This window comes from Amphibalanus amphitrite, unplaced genomic scaffold (assembly GCF_019059575.1).
Source record: "Amphibalanus amphitrite isolate SeventyFive unplaced genomic scaffold, NRLGWU_Aamphi_draft 000009F_arrow, whole genome shotgun sequence".
NCBI lineage: Eukaryota > Metazoa > Arthropoda > Thecostraca > Balanomorpha > Balanidae > Amphibalanus > Amphibalanus amphitrite.
Window position 1 is genome coordinate 1,217,039 of NW_024881505.1, and position 19,024 is coordinate 1,236,062.

Consider the following 19,024-nt stretch of genomic DNA (forward strand, 5'->3'; position numbering starts at 1 on the left):
CTATCACATGCTACATTTCATTCACTGTTCGTAAAACTGGTGCAGCATCGTGATCTTCGCCCAAATGACTCGCTTCACGAATAGGACCCCCCAATTCCCAGTGGTCTGGAGCCGCCCCTGGTAAAGTTATGAACTTGAAATTTTCAGGGAATGTGCCCAATTTAGTTTAAGGAAAAGTCAGAAGATTTCAGCATCGTAGCTTCAGCGGTTTCGGAGATATTCCCGAAAAACCTGAGGGGTGGATAAAAACAACCCCCCCCCCCTGCCACTAATAGGGTTAACCGATATCATTTCAAGTAAATGACCTTAACCCTGAGTTTCACGTGACCTTGGCACCCACAACAATCAATGAGACAAACATGAGATAGTATATTTCACATGTTGTCACGTTGCTAATTACGAAACGACTATGGAAACACACAGAAGATGTGCGCTGACTTTCAATTGCTATTCTGGCCTGACATGATCTTGGGAAAAATAATCACAGGTTAAAGGTAATTTGGTTCAGGGATTTAAAATTATCAGACAAGATGCAAAAATGATCAGGGCTATTTAATTTTCCGGGAAGTTGTAAATTTGATTAACTCCAGGGCACCAAAGAATCGTCGCAATCCTTCGCTTTGCCGCGAATCGCGATTTATTGGTGAAAAACAGGGGGCGCGGTCTACCTCTACTTATATGTGTAGTGAGGGCTAATATTCATTTTATCTGTGTTGATGAATATGCAACAATTTCTACATGAACTGAGACCAGTCAATGTGAGTATGTTTTTCTCACGGACAATGACAATATAAAAACAATGCGAATAAAACCAAACGTTTCGGACAACAACGTGCCTTCGTCAGTGGAGAAAAATAAGTGTATAGGTTTAACATCGATGAGAACTATATGCGGCACCGTCTCGGTCTGGCCAGCCGGGTTGCCGATAAAATACACAAATGTTTATAAGCTTCCATGATGTGCTTAAAAAACTGCTGAAAATATATCTTAGAAAATAAAGATAACTACTTCATCGATTTTATCGAAAGAAAACATGTATGCCTAATTACTTATTTCTTGCCACTGACAGAGGCACTTTTTTGTGCGAAACGTCTGGTTTTATTCGTATTGTTATTGTATTGTCATTCCCTGTGAGAAAAAAGGATAACTCTTCAGTTAGTAACCATAACAGCGAAACGGCTTAATGTAACACAATTCACTGTGTATACGAGACCATAAGTCCCTAAAAATAATCCTATTTACAACTTTATAAAAAGATACAGCTTATTTGTTTATTTGTTTATTATCACCAAGACACCCACAGGCACAAAGAGCCCACTTACGGATGCAGTCACATAACTAAAAAGGCAATCGACAAAATGCACGAACACATGCATAAAACTGAAAACAGAGGCTGTAGTGTAGGTATTCAATCAGCCAATGTAGCTGCCCAGAGTACGGGCGTACAGGGTGTCCGGAAAGTCCTGGCGCTTCTTTTGGACGCCGTGTAACGCGCGCTGTGATTATTGGACATTCAGCCAATCATCACAGACATGACCCCTCGTTGATTGCTCAGCCAGGGGTCGTGTAAATATGACCTTGAAATCGTTTTCAGTGATGGGTAGATGGGCGAAGATGCGCCTTGTCGCTGAATGCCTGCGCGCGGCGGCCGGGTGCGACTTGAACGAGGCGCGAGTTGCAGCGCGATGCGGCGTTTTTCGATGAATGGTTTAGCAGGTAAAGGTTTATTTCGACTCGGGAATTCCTTAAAAAATATCCTCAGACCGTTTCGAACGCGATATGGGAACGGAGCAGCATTTCAGCGCGGCAATCGAAGAAAGTGCGGGGGTCTGATGGACAAAAATGTCCCATCATCTTCGTCAATGTCGAATAAATGAATAACAGGCTGGCCCACGAGGGGTTCCTGGACAGCCACATCAACCCGAGGGTCAAGACGACATGCCCTAAGGGTCACTTCGCATTTCAACAGCACAGAGCACCCTCCAACAACGCCGCCGCCATTCAAGCTAAACTGACAGAGGAGCTTGCCGGGCCAGATCACCGTGGCGAAATGAGATTAGGCCGCCTTATTCTCCTAACCTGACCCGCTCGACTAAGGCGTGCTACGCGTTTTGTAGAACAGGATCTAGGCCATTTCTCACCCCAACCTGGAGTCGCTGAAGACTCGCATCATGACAGCATGGGAGGGCCTGGAAATGCCCCGCATCGTCAAAACCCGCAGACGCTTCCTCCCCTACGTCGAGGCCGTCGTCGGCGCCGACGGTGGTTACATTGAATGAGCACGTAGCGGAAGCATGTGGCTTGGTGTCCCTGGTCATTGTTTTGATCCATTGATTAGTATCTATGAACCAATGGCATTTGTTTTAGAAAATGTTGAAAAGCGCCAGAACTATCCGGACACCCTGTACGTCAAAGCCTCACTCCGAAATGATGCAGACGGGTGGTAAAAGTCTACGGAGGGACTATGTGTCAGGAATTCGTTGCACACAAGAGGGATGCGCGCGGTCAAGCTGTTCTTAACAGTGCTCACTCTCCCGAATGGAATACACTATACAGCTTAGGCATACAATTTTTTTCTGCAATAAGATAATATTCATTTATCTCCACAGAATATGGCAAATTAGTGCCGCTGAAATTCGCTTTCGAAGCGTCTCCTCCACGCATTCCACAGCTCTCGTGCCATTTTGGATCACGGAACATGGCTGGGCGCAGGACAGGCCGTCTGCGAGCTTGGACGGACCACGTGATCACCTCCTCCCCTCCCCCTCACTCCCGTCCCCTTCCCCAGCACGGCGTCCGATCTAACCGCGCCCCAGGCAGTCGGCTCGGTCCGACCCTCCTCTGGTCGAGCCACGGCCCGGTGCCGCCTGAGTTTGTGCCGGGTGCAAAACTGGAGCAGTAACTAGCGCCGGAACTAGTAGTCAGCACGACCATCGTCAGATGGCAGGAGTAAATGGAATAAGCGGTTCCAGGTTTTAGAAGGAATGGGGCAGGAAAAAGCGCTGAAAACAATGTTTTGCTGATATAGCCATAAAAAGTTCACTGAATTAGGAGAGCAGCACATCAGTTTAAAGCCTTTCAGATGGTGGTTTTAATAAGCACACAATCATTTCCCAATTCGCCTCCAACGGTGTCACAGGCAAAGAATACGCTGAAATACTAGTGTGTACAGAAGCAACTGCGGGTCCCTGTACTGTTGACTGATGCAGTCTCCGCGTTTTGTGTTAGTGTCGTGTGCACTGTTGCATTCTCCGCGTCTCGTGTTATAGTTCGTTTTTTGCCCCTCACTGTAAACATCTTTTTGAACATAGCACGAGAATTGCTAGCTAAATTACTGAGAAAACTGGTTGGCGCACATTGCTTTGACCAGATTTCACAGACGATCAATTTCATCAAATTTATTTACTACTTCACAGACGCTTAGCTCGTATTTGCCGATACCTACTACAGCCCCACAGGGATAGACGACTTCTCAGGAATTATGTCTGAACTAATAAATAAATTGCACGGCGCTTAAAGGGACCCTCCCACCTTAACATTAGTTTTGAGTTGAGATAGCCAAGTTTGCGGCCAGGCTCAGAAACCACCATTTATCTTGGTCGCAACCCCCGCAGCTTTATGGTGTTCAAGAAATTTCTTCCCTTTACTTGCAGGGTGGGACCAGCGTGGTCCCTATCTCTTAACCATTACGGGAATCTGATGACGTCATCAGGCTTTCGAACGTCCATTAAATGTTTGACTAAAACGTTTTGTAGCACGCGGTGGTATATGCTGCTTTGCGCGCAACAAATGCCGCACTTTCAAATAAAGTCGCTAGGAGCAGCAGAGATCCCAAAAAGTAAACAAAAGTAAAAGTCTAATATCTTGAAAACCGGTGAATATTTTTCGATGAAATTTGGTAGATATTCGTTTTTGCTCTTTCTGAACGGAGCGACATCACTTTCATGCCAATTCATTAATTTTTTGAAGGTGGGAGGGTCCCTTTAACATAACGTGAAATCGTCGGTGTTCAAAACTTAATTTTGAAAATATTAATCATATCTACAATACAATGTGCGCTAACCAGTTTTCTCAGTAATATAGCTAGCAATTCTCGTGCTGTGCTCAAAAAGACGTTTACAGTGAGGGGCAAACTTAAGAAAAACGAACTATAGTGTCTTGTGCCCTGTTGCGGTCTCCATGTTCCGTTGTGGTGTCGTGTGTTCTGCTGCAGTCTCCATGTTCCGTGAAGTTAGTGTCTTGTGTACTGCTGCAGTTTTCAAGGCCCTTGGTTACTTTCTTGTGTACTGTTGCCAGTTGCAGTCTTCTTCAAGTGGTGTTAGTGTTTTGTGTACTGCTGCAGTTTCCTCGTCTCATGTTAGTGTCGAGTGAACTGTTGGCTGTTGCAGTCTCCGCGTCTCGTGTTAGTGTCTTGTACACTGTTGCGGTCTCCATGTTCCGTTATGTTAGTGTCGTGTGTCCTGTTGCAGTCTCCTTCTAGTGGTGATACTGTCTTGTGCACTTCTACAGTCCCCATGCCCCTTGGTGTTAGTGTTGTGTTTATGTTGCAGTCTCCACGCCCCGTGGCTAGTGTCGTGTGTACCGTTGCAGTCTCCATGCCCCGTGGAGTTAGTGTCGTGCGTACTGTTGCAGTCTCCATGCTCCGTAGTTAGTGGTTTGTTCGTTGAATGCTGATATCGTGTCGTTGCTGTCATCAATCTGCAAAGCCGTAATAACTTCGACGCCCTAATCTGTTATAAGGCGATGGTAATTGATATACCATGCTTGCGAATTTAACATAGTAGGTTGCGCCGCCACGGAATGTGAGGTGACAACTGACAAGCGGATGATCACACGCGGACGCGAATACTGGTCACTGTATGGTCGTGGAGCGTGATACGTGTCAAAAGGTTGCGAAAGACCCAGGAAAAGCACGGTCCTAGCCATCTTGGTCGAATTACGGCAATACGATATAATGCGTCAATTCGATTAGCTGTCAGTTGGGAATCCGCCGCACAGCTGCGAACACAAAAATAACAGATATTCTGCTCCCACCAAATTACTAGTCTCGCTCGCTGATATCAGCATTTGAGGGCTCAGGGGTTGATGCGAGAGGGTGAGAAAGAAAAGCATGCTTGTCTCGCCACCGCAATAGGCAACAAGGATAATGTGTGTTACGCCCGATGCCCTCGGAAAATGACCTTGCCCAGCCAAACTACAAGTAGTGCCAGCTTTAGTCCTAGTTGTCAAACACTGATATCCTAGATATCAAACACTGGTTCGTACCTAGCACTCCTGTATTAAAATAATTATCTATGCACAGTACGTGGCCAATGTTAGTTAAATGTTGGCCCGGCTCGCGGCCGAGCATTGACAAGCGATGCCGAACAAGACCACAAATGACTAGCGGCGTCTTGAACGGAGCAAATAAGACTCAACAGATGTATAAAACAACACTGATATGATCCTTACATAACAACAATAAAACCACACTCGCGGGCCGTGGGGCTCCTCTAACAGAGGACGGCCGCCCCACCCGGCCATTACCTGACGGCTGTCCGCCGGCGACCAGCGCCGGTCGGCGGGCGCGGCGCGGCGGCCCTGCCCCGCCGGAGCGCCGGCTGCAGTCCGCCGGTGCCACACCGAGCCGCACAGCGCGCGCAGACACCTCTCACACACTCACACCGCCAACACGCGCTTACACATAACAGACGCACATCACGACGGGCGCGCAGCAAAGCTCAGAGCACCACCGGGCCGGCGCGCCGCCCCGTAGAAGACGACCACAGCGCCACCGCCTGCACACAGCAGCCACACGCCGCTACGCTTTAAATAAACTTGTATATAAAATAACAAAATACCTCGGTAAAATACGGGCACGCGCGGCGCGCCGTGGAGGGTAGGCGGCCCCGGCGCAGTGACCCGGGACCCGCCCACCAGACGGCGGCTTAGGGCAGTGTCCGCGCGGCCGGCCGGAGCGACCCACCGGAGTCGGCGAGCCGCCCGGGTCGCACCGCACCACCGCCGCCGCGGCCGCCGCCGCCCGACCTTAGCTGTCGCGCTGCTTCAGCTTTCCCGTCTCTTTGAAGTCGATCTTGGCGTAGGTGAGCTTGCTGGCAGCGGCGAGCTGCGCCTGGCAGGCGGCAGTGTCGCCGTCCACCAGGTCCAGCGAGGCGTACACCACCTCGGGCTCCTCTGTGGGCAGCGCCGTCAGCGAGCGCGAGCCGCAGCTCGTCTGCGGCCGCTGCTGCCGGCTCTGGCTGCACGGCGGCGGGTTCGACTCGTGCCGCTGCCGGACCGCCGGAGCCGCGGCCGCCGCTGCCGCCGCCGCCGCCGGCGCGAAGCTCGTCAGGGAGCTGCTGGTGGTCAGCGGCAGCGGGGTGGGGGTTGGTGTCGGCGCCGGCGTCTGGCGCGGCGTGGTCGCCTGCGAGCTGGCCAGCGAGGCGCGCGGCGTGACGCTGGCCACCGAGCCGCACGGACTGGCCGAGCCGAGCCGCGACTCGGGCGCCGGCTCGGCGGCTCGGAACACGGGCACGCCACTGGACGTCAGCGGCTCGCAGTCGGCGCCGGCGCCCACCTCCACCTCCTCCTGTATACTGTTGGACGACGACAGAGACTGGGAGGATGGCGAGCGGTCTATACTGGTCGGCGCGGCGCCGCCCTCCGCCGCGCCCGGCGACAGGCGCTTCGAGTCCTTCTTGCCGCGCTGGCTGAGCGTGCGGAACATAGCGCGCGGGTTCATGGCGTCCAGTTTGCGCAGCAGGCCGGCGCCGGTCACCCCAGAGTTTTTCCGCTGCACCTTGGTTCCGGAGCCGGAGCCCGGTCCGGGGCTGAACCCGGAGCCCATGCTGCGGCGGCGGTCGTCCGGAGACGTCGTGTCCGACTTTCGGCGCTCCGTGTCGCCGCCGTCTAGGGAGGTCTGCACGGAGAGGAGGGCCGAGACGGGCCGGCGCGGCGCCTCCATCGCACAGTAGGCGTCCGGGTCGCGCCGGCTGCCAGCCGGCCACCGCTCCGGCTCCCGTTCCGCCGAGGAGCGTGCAGAGCGGGAGCGCATCACGGGCATCGCTGGCGTGGGCCGGCTGCCCAGCGACATCTCCAGATAGTCGCCGTCCGAGCCGGCCGGCGCCGCCGCCGCCGGAGCGGCCGCTGGGACACCGGGCGGCGTGGCCAGCGAGCGCGGCGTCATGGCCAGGTAGTCGGAGGTGTCGGCGGCCGGCGGTGGCGTCGGGCCCGGCACGCCGCCGCTAATCTCCATGTTCACGTAGTCGGACGTGGGCGCGGCGGTGGGCGGCGCGCGGCGCAGCGACATGTCCATGTTGAGGTAGTCGCCGCCGGCGGGACTGGCCAGCGGGCTGCCCAGCGGCCGCACCGGCTCCATCGACATGTAGCTGTCGTTCTCGGTGGTCGGTGCGCGCCGGACGGCCGGAGTGCGCCGCTTCAGCGAGCCGGCCTGCGAGCCGGACGACGTGTCCTCGTCCAGGTGCATCGGACCCATCATCAGGTAGTCGTCGTCCGTGTAGTGCGGCTGCGCGTCGCGCCGCTTGGGCCGGTGCCGGCGCCGGGTGCCGCCGCCCGCGCGCGCCGGCGCTCCCATCGCCACGCCGACGTAGGTCTCCTCGGCGCAGGGCGGCGGGTGGTTCGGCGATCGGGGCGCGCGCTGCGCCGGCACGTCCACCGGCAGAGAGCCGGTCGACTTCTTGTCGCGACGCTTGAACAGCATCCGCCAGCCATTGCTGTGAGTCTGCCGCCACCAGACGCGCCGGGTCAGCACAGCCAAGTCCCACCACAGGAGAACGGCAGGAAAAAATATCCCCGCCAACTAACAATAGAAATACTCGGAATGCTTAGAGATATCGAAATCTGCAGCCTAGCGTAGCCGACAAGAAGGTCACATCCTCACCTTTACGCCAGCTAGACCAATACAAGTCCAGCCACTAAAACTACCGATAGTTCAAGCAAGCACATAAGCACTATCGCAAATACTGAAGCAAAGATACCAAGCAAGCGCGAGCTGCCACCCCCCCCCCCCCCCCCGCTCAGTGAGCAGTACATCTACCTCACATCGCCACCCCCCCCCCCCCGTCCCCATTCGGCGGCGGTCGGCGGCCCCACCTTGTCGCTGCCCTGGCTGCTCTGAGAGTTGGAGCGCGGCCGGTGCCGCAGGCTGTCCTGGCTGCAGTGCGACTCCGCCGCCGGGCTACCCGTCTGCTCGCGCAGCTCGGTGCCCTTCTGTCGGCGCCGGCAGTACTCCTTGAGCGGCGTCAGCGGCGAGTCCAGAGACGAGCTCAGGTGCGGCGAGCCGCTCACCGCTCCAGAACTGCGGAAAGAGGGAGAAATGTGATGATCTGCTCAACGCCCCGGAACTGCGGGTGTGAGGATGAAGCAGCTCATCAGGGCAGCTACACTGGGGAGAGACCGTGCGATGCCTGAGTAGGAAGCATTCACCACGTCGATATTCTGAGAAGACTATAGAAAAAGAAAATTGAGCAGTGAAGTCTCTCACATCCTGGAAACCTGCTGCTCCAAAATAGACTGATAGAACAGCCATGAGAAGACCAAGATGCCAAGAACAGCCAACAACAGCCAAGGGAGAGCTGCTGCTCTCAGCTGAATCTGCTACGCACGGAGTTTCAGGAATTTCGCGCAGAGTTCCAGCTGCCATTCGCTCGTCGCTCCCGTCCCACTCACCTGCTGTGGACTCCAGGCTCGCCGGTGGACGGCCGCTCGGTGGAGTTCGAGTCACTCTCGGAGCGATCACGGCGGCGCGGCTTCAGCGCCTGGCTCAGGCGGCTGCCCAGCGAAAAGGCGCGCATGCGCGTGCTCTCGCCGTCACTCCGACTGCGGAGAGGGTCGGGCGGGTCAGCAAATACACCTCACAAATGCCCCGGTGGGCACGGAGTCGTCGGTACCCGACACAAAAAAAAAACAAACAAAATGCCAATACAAACGTAAAATAGGAAAAGTAAATGAACACTTCTCGTTACAAATACTTACAACGTTCGATGGACTTATCGATTTCGAGACGATCGACTGGTTCGATATACTTATCGAGATCAGTACGAGAGCCGGGCGGTCCGTTCCGCTGAACCATGTCATTCACCTTGTCTGCCGATCCATGTGGTGTGCGCTCTGCACTGTGCCAGTGTACCAGGCGTCCCCGCTGGTCTGGTCACGTCTTCCACCTCTGTGCCCTCTGTCCTCACCTGGCGTGCTGCCGGTCGGCCGGCCGTGCCTCCCACCACTAGCTATACCCTCTGTCCTCACCTGGCGTGCTGCCGGTCGGCCGCGCTGGCGGCGGCGTGTCGGCCGGTCGGCTGCGCGTCCTCGGAGGGCGGCGTGAGCACGGTGAGCGGCGCGGCGCGGTCCAGGTGGGCCGACTCCGACTGCGGCGTACCCGAGAGCAGACTGCAGCTGGAGCCCGGCGACACCTCGACGTACGAGTCGGCTGCCGGACACACGGGGCAGTCAGAGGCCGAGGGTGGGGGAGGGTGGCCAGGCAGCCGAATGTGGTGGAGACGAGAGATGAAGTTGATCGGAAAAAAGAGGCTGGGTGCATGGTGAAAAGCTAGTGAATCTGCTGAGATTGTCCGGCACAGGAAGGGATTGCGTAGCCGAGTTGAGCAGCAGAAATATTTTAAGACTAAAGTAATGTGAGCATGCGTCTTTATTGTGGGCGAGGAGAAGCGAATGGCCTCGCGGTTGCACCTACCGTGAGAACTACCGTGAGAAAACTGAGAACTAGAAAGAAGTAGAAGATATGAGGCGGTAGTGAGCAAGGATAGTTTGGCGACCCGCGCGAGGTGAAGCTACTGTGACTAAAATATCGTTGAACTTTATATTAGGAGGAAAAGAAAATAACAGAAAGTTGAGTCGTGCACCACCCGACCCGAGTGTTCGTCCATTCACGGCGGTCCCAGATCTGGTGAGCGTGCGGCGTCTGTGCAATGGCATGGACCTAACCTAAATCTCACCGACCCACATACCTAAACTCAGCGGATTCCAGTCTGAAAAGGAAATTTAAAACGTTCAAATCTCCGTCCGTGGTCCCACGGCTAATCTCTTTTGGATCCAGACTCGTTCAACTCTCTAGTCTCACTCCTTTCCTTTCTCTCGCTCTACTTCTAATTTTTACGCCACTTCCCACTCTCATTCCACTCTCACAAATTCCACTCTATTTTATCCTCTCACGACCATCCGCAGTGCCTGTTCAACTGACCCGTTCCCGACCCTTACCGTCCGATATTTTGCTGGCTCGTTTGCCAGCCGGGTGCACGTCCATACTGGGGCTGACGGCCTCGCCCGCAAAGTGCGGGTGTCCCGGTGCGAACGGCACGTAACCCTCCGGGTCGGCCCCGCTGTAGCTCAGTTCCGCTGCCGGGAGAAGGGGGCGCCGGTTAGATTTGAGGGTTCCGAGGGATTGATAGGACGAGAGATAAGCCAGAACGTCGAGAAGGCAGAAGGATGGGTCCGGTGTCCGGTCAGGGTGGCAGCTGAGGCCCGTAGTTCAGCACATTATGACACATTGAACACAAACAGAGGCACAGATAGGTAACGATCAAAGAAGCATCTGGGCTTCTCACCACAATAATCTTACATACCAGTTGAAAAAGTATCCTTTCCCGGAGTACGTAGACAAAGTGAAACAGAGTTCCAACATCTGATTTTCTTCCCTACCATCTTGCAGCCAGCAAACACCACCCGACTATACACCAGCCTGTGACCGGCACAGGTCACCGGCAGTCACCCACCATCGGAGAGGTGCGACGCGCTGCCGCCGCCCACGCGCATGTCCAGGTAGTCGCCGTGCTCCGACTGAGGAAACATGGGCACGTAGCTGTCCTCGGTGAGGCTCGAGTCGCGGCTGTGGTGGCCGCGGTGGCCCTGGCTCGGAGCTGCGGAGTGAACAAGGGACACGGGTTAACTTAGAGGAAACGGAGATGGTGGCACAATTATACTGCGATAGTGTAATTGCAACGATGAAGGAGACACAATCAGCTCACACAGTATAATCTCTGGATAAGACGACAACAGTGCACAAGTATTGTCAACCGAATAACAACATGATAAACATAACAGCCGCAAATATGCCGAGCAAAGCATGTACATAAGTCTAGCGCCTTCCTCCGCCACCCCGTCCCCGCGGCTATCTACTCACTGGGGCTGGTGATGTATCCGTCGGGCGTGTCGCCGCCGCCGCCGGGCGCGATCACCATCGGCAGGTAGGCGGGCGCCTCCTCGGCCCCGGCCGGCGCCGGCTGCCGGCCCGGCGAGATCACCATCGGCAGATAAGGCGAGTCGGCCGACGGCGGTCCGGCCGACGCCGAGCCGGCCGGCGCCAGCGGCAGCGACAGCGGCGGCAGCGAGCGCTTCCGGCCGCCGGCGGCATCCTGCGGCTCGGCGCTGGCGCGGCCGCGGTCCACCATCAGGTAGTCGCCGGCGGCCTCCTCGACAATCGTGTTCTCGGAGGTAATCGGGTGACAGACGCTGCCGTGCTCGTCGATACTGTACGAGGAGCTGCTATCCACGGACGCCGGGCTGCCGGAGGGGCGGCCGGGGCGGTCAGCGCGGGCTGGGAAGTGTGACAGGCATACACGGCACAGCCCCACTAGCCGGAGACAACTGAGCTTAAGACAGAACCAACGAATTTTCACTTCTTAATATCACACATGACCGTGAGCAGTCTCGGTCATGGCTCAGACATGTCTCGGTTACCTTGCTCACTCGAATGATGCACGGTATCATAGCGCTCACCTGAAGGAGCTGCTGGGCACGGGCGGCGATCCGGCCGTCATGCTGGAGCTGCGCGAGTGAGCCACCAGCGAGATGCGGCTGTGGCTGTCCGTGCCGACCCGAGAGCGGGTGTGGTGCCTGCCAGCCGTGAGTTAGTCGGTCAAGCTAAATTATTTACAAAAACACACACGCAACATATTATACATACGCGCAGCGTTGTGGTACTAACCACACGACAAGTTTATACATAAGAGAAAAGACACGCGCGTAGAAACTTGGCGACACACGGACATGCGTCGTCCGTCAGTAATGATAACACTGACCCGTGCAGCGTGGCGTGGTGCCGGTCGCCCGTCCCCTCGCTGGTCGTGCGCGGCCGACTGGGCACCGACCCGGACCGGTCGCGACCCGGCGTGGTCGCCGCAGGAATCGTGTTCACAGACGTGTGGGAACTGTTGTTGGCTGTTGACGGCGGAACAGTGGGGTCAGGTGAGGCCGAATTACCGGTATGAGGCCGGTATTTACTCGTTTTGGAAACTCTCATGATTGGAGACACAACTCGGTGAAAAGCGCCAAGGAGAAACAATTGGCGCTTACAGTCTTTCAATGAAGTGAACGAGCTGAAATTATCGCATGATTGTTCTGTATTACCCGCATTTTGTTTTAAAATGTTGTCAGCAAGCAGGTGATGCATGCTTTTCACCCGAAGCACCCTTTTAGTCTGTAATATCCTTTCTAAAATTGTCACTAAAAAGCCACCAGTGAGTCGCCATCACTGTTGAACAGACAATTCATCTCCTCAGCACGATCAGACAAGGGCACACACATTTAACCACGGCAGAGTAGTCAGGGAAACGAAGAGAGCACTGAGGTAGAACGAATGTCACTTTCACAAACACAAAAATCAGGGACATGACGAGGGAAGATGAAGAAAGAATGTGTTTTAAGCTCGACAATAACACAGAACAAAGCGACTGTAAACACGACCAGAGCTCTCTCAAATAAAACAAGCAGAGCTTCCAGCTTCCAACGAAGCAGTCATAATGGATAAAATGAAAGCCACATGAGATTCAGTAATGCCGTCACAAAAAAGAACGATTCACCTGACACCTCACAGAACACAAAGGAAATAACACAATCTTCCTAAAGACACAAGACGTACCTATCAAAAAGTGTCTATGCACCTGAGCACCAGTTTTGTTGACTACAAGGAATCACAACTGAATAGACAGCAGACATACGACCGAATGCAAACAAACAGCTCGAAAATTGCAACACCGGAAAACACAGCCAACCCATAAAAGTCCATTAGCAATCACTCTGCACTCGAGGCATAAATTCCCGGCGTCTGCAGCGATACTTGGCCGCTGTGTGTTGCCATTGCATGCATCCCTTTCTACAGACAGAGCCGTTCTTCCTCCCACACACACACAGATACATCAAACACAGGAGCTGCACGACTGAGGTCAGCGTTCACAGATGAGACAGCAACACACAGAAAACCACACAGATAGAGACAAAACTAGACAGACACAGGAGCAAGACCGATGCTCAGCGTCCACAGCTGAGCCAGCAGAACACAGAAACAGACAGACACAGAACAAAACTAGACACAGGAGCTGCACGACCGTAGTTCAGCGTCCACAGCTGAGACTAGTTCAGCGTCCACAGCTGAGACAAGAATACAGAAATAGACAAAGCACTAAACCAGACAGATACGGGAGCACGATGGCGTCCAGCGTCCACAGCTGAGACAGCGAATAAAAACAAACCGATAGACAACTAACGACACGAATCGGACTGAGACAGTAAGCGGCCGTTAGTGGGTTAGAAGAAAGCAGAGAGACAGTGGGAAGGTGGGATAGAGGAGATCGAAGGCAGTTGGTTAACTGAGTAAAGAGAAGGGTAAAATTGAAGAAGAGAGTCGGAGAGACATGATGGTGACTGAGAGCGGCCTATCCGGACCAGGCCGGGACCGGAGCCGGAGCCGGAGCGGGGGCGGGGCGGGACGGGCCGCGGACGGGAGCTGTCTCTCACATGAGTAGGTGTTGCGGCGACCTTTTGCCACGTTGATGGGCCGCGACGGCTCTGAAGTGGAGGCGACGCGCGGCCGCGACTCGCCCTGCTGGCTGCTCGACTCGCTGCTCCGAGAACTGGCGGACGGCGAGAGCGCAAACAGGTCAGCAGCGGCCACAGCACAGCGGTGCGTCGGTAACAGAATACCGCTCAGGTGCGAGGCACCGCACTTACCGGCCAGGGTGGTGCACCAGGTGGAGGAGGGCTACAGCAACTGTGTAGGCTATCAGAGCGCATGGTTGCCGATACTCTGCATATCCTTTGACATGAATTTCGATATTATTGGCACGTAAACTAAAAACTGAGCAAATTAAACAATAACATGCTATCAGTCTTGTGCTTTTCATGAACATATTTTATCAAATATGTATAATGCCAATTGTTTCTATAAATGATTTGTAACTCATTCACAAGAACACCCACCAGCGCTTACTGCTTAGTCACTCACTTGAACTTTGTCTTCATAACCTCGTGCATATTCTGGGCGTAGATACGTTCGGCGAGCTGCATGTAGATCTCTCCGGCTCCAAAACACGAGGTGCGGCCCACCTCCAGCCAGAAGAAACACTCCATGTGGCGGCAGCCGCGGATCACGGAGAACTGGGAACGAGCAGACCGCGGTCACACACCGGAAAACCTCCGAAAACCGTAAAATATCGGCCGGATCCAGCACGTCCACAAATAAAGGTCACGAATGACCGACACCACACGCAGAAGCAGCTAACAAAGGAGATCAAAATAAAATCGGGAGCAGGTAGCGCAGTCGGGGTCGGCGTGTGGGTCAGGGTCGATATCGGGCAGTATCGGGACGCGGGTGAATCGGGTCAGGATCGGTGTCAGTGTGGGGCTCGAGGTCGGGTCGGGTCGGGCGCTCACCGGCAGGTCGTAGGTCTCGTTGTTGTTGCGTTTGTTGATGAGCTGAATGCCGTCACAGGTGAGGCCCACACAATACTGGCCGTTGAGTTTCTTGGTGCTGCCCAGGCCGCGGTCGGTGATCGTCACTTCCCACATGGAGTCTGCCGGGTACGGAAGGGAGGGCGGCGTCAGCGAGGGGACCACGGCCGGCGGACATAGGGGAAAGACAATGCGCGTGGTTTAAACGACAGGTGTCCGGACAAACCTCGTCACTTCAAAAAACAGGGCGAGATATACGGGCGGTATGGCCGGGAATATAAGTAGGCTCGCCGCATCTTGGGTGATACCCACCGGCCATCGCCAACCTCCCACGGCTCCTCTGGGCGCTGTCTCACCGTAGTGCGGCCGCGGCGGCTCGGCGTCGGCGTGCCGACCGCCCTGGTGCACCCAGCGCAGCCGCAGCAACCAGTCCGTCTGCTCCTCATCCGAGTCCAGTCCCAGCGTGTAGCTCACCGTGCCCATCAGGCCGATGGCGTACTTGCACTTGGGCTCCTCCTTCTTGCTGACGCTGAAGCACGGTGACAGCGGGATCGTCCTGCCGACACGTCCGCCAAACGCGTCACATAAAGACGGAGATGGTCGGAACAGCATCAGGTCACTTGACCTAACGAGATGATGCATGCATGGTGGTAGCAACTGTAATATTCCCTTACGAAACATGAAAATAACTACATATAGGTGGGAAGCACAACAAATATATGGAAACAATTGGCAGATAATTCCGTACATTTTGCATTTGTCTCTGGCTCTCCATTTCTTGTCAGACTCATAAATATCCACTGAGGCCGTGTCCTGGCGTAAAACAGCCCATCTCTTCTTGAACTTCTGAAAACAAACAAATAATGTCAGTCCAAAAACGTCCAAGAAGCTGTGCTCGAAATAAAATATATTCCTGTTGAGCAAAATCATACTATATAATAGGATTGCAATATAAATTGATTCAATGAAAGGCCAAAAGTGTAGTCATGATTCAGCAGCTTCAATTCTGTCATGTTTAAAAATGTTATGTTCTTTTCTTTACGACATTCTTTCAAATAGGCATTATTCAGGGTAGGTGATGTCAGGTGAATGCACCATAGGTACCTACCTTTTCTTCTTTCCTGCGGACTTTGAGGTAGCCCATTTTCTGGATTTCGCCCAGCGTGTCGGCCATGGCTGATCTTGTGGGATCAATGGTGACTAGCGATTGGTGTGCGGCGACTCAGCGCCCCCACCTCTGATGGCACCAGCTCAGCACCAGCACCGGCGCTCTGCAGGGTCACCAGTCACAGACGGCGACTGTGGCAGACCTACCAGGACGGCCGCGGCCGCCGCACCTGCCCAAACACACATCACAGTTACATTATCATAGCACATTGACAGGCTACAGTTGGCAAAACTCATGGTCAGCACAATAACCCGTGCGGCCCTGGGATCTCCAGCCGAACGCCCAGCGCTGGGGGGGGGGGGGGGAATATTACTCCCCCCCCCCCTCCGCTAGCTCAGAAACCAAGGGCCGTAGAAATACACGGAAGGCGGCAATCGAAAGCTCGTAACGAAAAGGTTCAGGTAAATGCTTAACATTTTCTTAAAAAGGTCAAAGGTGAGGTCAAGGTCAGGTTAAAGATCAATACATGATTATTTCCTGTCAATATAGGTGAAAATTTCTATTGGTTATTTTTGTCTTAAAAAGGTTTCTTTCGATGCAGAATTTTACGGGGAGTTCAATGGTGCCATTTTCATCTGCCTGTGTTGCATATATATATATATATATATATATATATATATATATATATATATATATATATATATATATATATATATATAAGGTGTTTTATAAAACAAGATTCTGCGTCTTATGTTTTAAAATTTGAAATTGCTTATTAAATGAAGGAGAAGTGGCTACTTGAATATTGGCCTATTTTTGCACGAAAATCGCGCGTAGCGACGCCATAAAACTGTCATTTCTTTCAAAATTTTCTAACATATTTCGCCAAACTTTGTACAGCATATGTGTCAAATTGATGCAAAAGAAGGTACTGAAAGTTTCGTGTTAATAGCTTATGCAGATCATGAGTTATCCCAAAAATCCAGGAGGGGATAATATTTACCCCCTACCTGCCCCCCCCCCCCCCCCATCACTGCTAGGTTAACAATTATCAAGCCACACTTGGTCACACCAAAGACAGCTCACATGAGACCATCAGCATATTCACAAATCACGCTGGGTCAAACCACACACAATTTACAGAGTGTCAGCACATTCACACTTTATAAACAGACTTTTTAAACATACCAAATTCAAGTTATTTACAAAAGACAACTTGAAAATATGTGCTGGATCACAACAGCACAACCAAAGTGCAAAAGGCCATGCTGAACACCAAGCTTGTCCTGCCTTATCTCAGTTTACCAGCTGATCAGTGTGATGGCACAGCACCGGCAATCTCCAAAAACAATATAACATGCTTTCCAGTGTACTGTATGCCTATGCTGCCAAAATGGGTAGCTGAATTAAGCTTTTTTACATACCTACTTGAGAAAACTAGTCTGCAATACAAGATAGGATTTCCTCAAATAATTACACTGACTACATTTTCCTGTGAAAGAAAAAAATTTGCTTTGAAGTGTTCAACTTCTACCACAATGCAATTTTTTATATTGCTCTGGCCTCTGAAGCATGCATAGGTTGCTTTCCTATACCTCAAAATTACAGTCTGTGAATAACAACCCCTTACAAATTTACATTCAAAAACAAATAATCTATACATGACCTTGAAAGAAAAACATCATTATTTGTTGAATGGGACTGCACAAGCTTGATATGCAGTCCCATATTGAATGATTCACATATTCAAACACATTACCTACACACTAATATGAATTAGGGAGATCTTCAAACGAAGTTTTCAGTGTCACTGAAAACTTCAACCAGCTGCAGAAGGAAAAATGTATGCATCCTAAATACTGGCGAAAGGGTGCTATGACAATAAAGCCACTAAAAAAAATTAAAAAGCAAACATGATGAAAGTGTTTGCTGAGCACTTGGCCATGGCCTTGGCATGTTGATTCAGTGTTCACATGGCTGAAGAATTGCAGTCTGCATTGAATGGCTAGGTAACTATTCTACTTTACCAATTATACTTGTATGACCAATTTAGCTGGCAGGAAATTCAGACTCTTAACTGTAGTAGGTGAAATATCACATAGGTAGGTGATGGTGTTAAAACAAATTTTAAGCTGACATTATGTAATACGCTCAATGTTCATCCAAGAAGTCAACACACCCAGATAATTCATTCATGAAGCATTAACATGAACTTTCCTCTTCATGTAAATGTTATAATTAAGTAGTAGAGTAACAGGCCATGTCTTTGGTGTATTATCTCTAAGCTTTGAAGTACTCGTAAGCTTTGCACAGTATGGCCAAAAGTATGAGTAAATAGAAAACAGCTTCACCCCATGTACAGGGAAACGAGCTGAACACTTCCCTGAATTGTTTAAGGGCAGGGTATATACAGGTACACAAAGATAAATATTACTAACTTTTCATTCTTCTAAAAAATGTTGACGACAAACCAAAATTCACACCAGGAATGCCACGAATTATAAGCTTGAATGGTTGGAAACTTAGTAATCTGTTTCTTAGTTAAGTAAGAAAAACTTACTGTATCATTCAATTTAACAAATGCCTGCCAAAAATACCATAACTTCCAATACAAATTGAAATACAGGGAGCAATACACCCACGTCGCGCCACTTTCGTCTACAAGGCGGTCGCAATGCATGATTTTGCCATTTTTCGCTAGCCTGTGTAGAAACAAATGAGCTTTTTGATGCAAACCAAATCTTAAAACTTTTATTGTGCCAAATTTGAACTGTCAGCACTTCACAAGCTTACCATTGGAAAACGTGGTGGGGCACTGATATCGATTGAGCACCCAGACGCAATCACGCGAAACGCTCGAAAGCATTGCGCGCCCAGTACTGAAAAGTGCTGGAAAACGACGTCAAAGACTTACCTGAGTCATTCCACAGGCTCTGAAACGTCAACAGGTCGTCCAAATGCCACATACAGATCACACAACTGCGTACAATTTCCTACGCTCTTCAGCGCAGCGCGATCATTACGAGGTCACGTGGGCGGTTGTAAACACATAACGCGCATGCGTACGTGTGCCATTCATCGAAACTTGCGTGGCAGCCGAGGCGACGGCAAGGGCCTCGGCGGGGAACCGGAAAGGGGAGGAGGGGTCTCGTGACGTAGGTCAGGAGCGGGTCACCTGCGATGGACGGTCGATGTACGCTGGTCGCATGTCAAGCAGAGGATATATTTGTGGAAGGC

General features: G+C 52.2%; 2 protein-coding genes across 4 annotated transcripts in view; both read right to left on the reverse strand.

Annotated features, from left to right (window-relative positions):
• Positions 1 to 3,553, reverse strand: part of LOC122380259 (lysine-specific histone demethylase 1A-like) — a 29,127-nt gene extending 25,574 nt beyond the window's left edge. The window contains exon 1 of the mRNA XM_043363345.1: positions 3,532 to 3,553. The gene's annotated coding sequence lies outside the window, so the exon portion shown is untranslated. The remainder of the gene's footprint in view (positions 1 to 3,531) is intronic.
• A 1,705-nt stretch (positions 3,554 to 5,258) lies between these two features.
• On the reverse strand, positions 5,259 to 18,781 carry LOC122380321 (insulin receptor substrate 1-like). Of its 3 annotated transcripts, none has more exons than XM_043363379.1 (16): positions 18,702 to 18,781; positions 15,788 to 16,016; positions 15,428 to 15,525; positions 15,036 to 15,235; positions 14,662 to 14,801; positions 14,234 to 14,385; positions 13,747 to 13,862; positions 12,033 to 12,171; positions 11,731 to 11,847; positions 11,135 to 11,514; positions 10,728 to 10,871; positions 10,213 to 10,350; positions 9,244 to 9,424; positions 8,668 to 8,817; positions 8,092 to 8,296; positions 5,259 to 7,720 (listed from the first exon to the last, which is right to left on the reverse strand). In XM_043363379.1, exons 2-16 carry the CDS (start codon positions 15,851 to 15,853, stop codon positions 6,029 to 6,031), a joined length of 3,918 nt encoding a protein of 1,305 aa, XP_043219314.1. In that variant the 5' UTR covers positions 15,854 to 16,016; positions 18,702 to 18,781; the 3' UTR covers positions 5,259 to 6,028. The 3 variants fall into 3 exon arrangements, with proteins under 3 accessions (XP_043219314.1, XP_043219322.1, XP_043219332.1); XM_043363387.1 differs by lacking the exon at positions 18,702 to 18,781 and adding an exon at positions 18,581 to 18,665; XM_043363397.1 differs by lacking the exon at positions 18,702 to 18,781 and adding an exon at positions 18,581 to 18,635 and having other exon boundaries at positions 13,768 to 13,862.
• Between the last annotated feature and the right edge of the window lie 243 nt (positions 18,782 to 19,024).

Coding starts and splice junctions, on each gene's coding strand:
- LOC122380321 (XM_043363379.1), bottom strand. CDS start 15,853: ATGGCCGACACGCTGGGCGAAATCCAGAAAATGGGCTACCTCAAAGTC. Junction 15,236..15,427: donor GCCAGAGACAAATGCAAAAT/GTACGGAATTAT, acceptor ACGTGTCGGCAG/GACGATCCCGCTGTCACCGT. Junction 10,872..11,134: donor CGGATACATCACCAGCCCCA/GTGAGTAGATAG, acceptor TTCACTCCGCAG/CTCCGAGCCAGGGCCACCGC.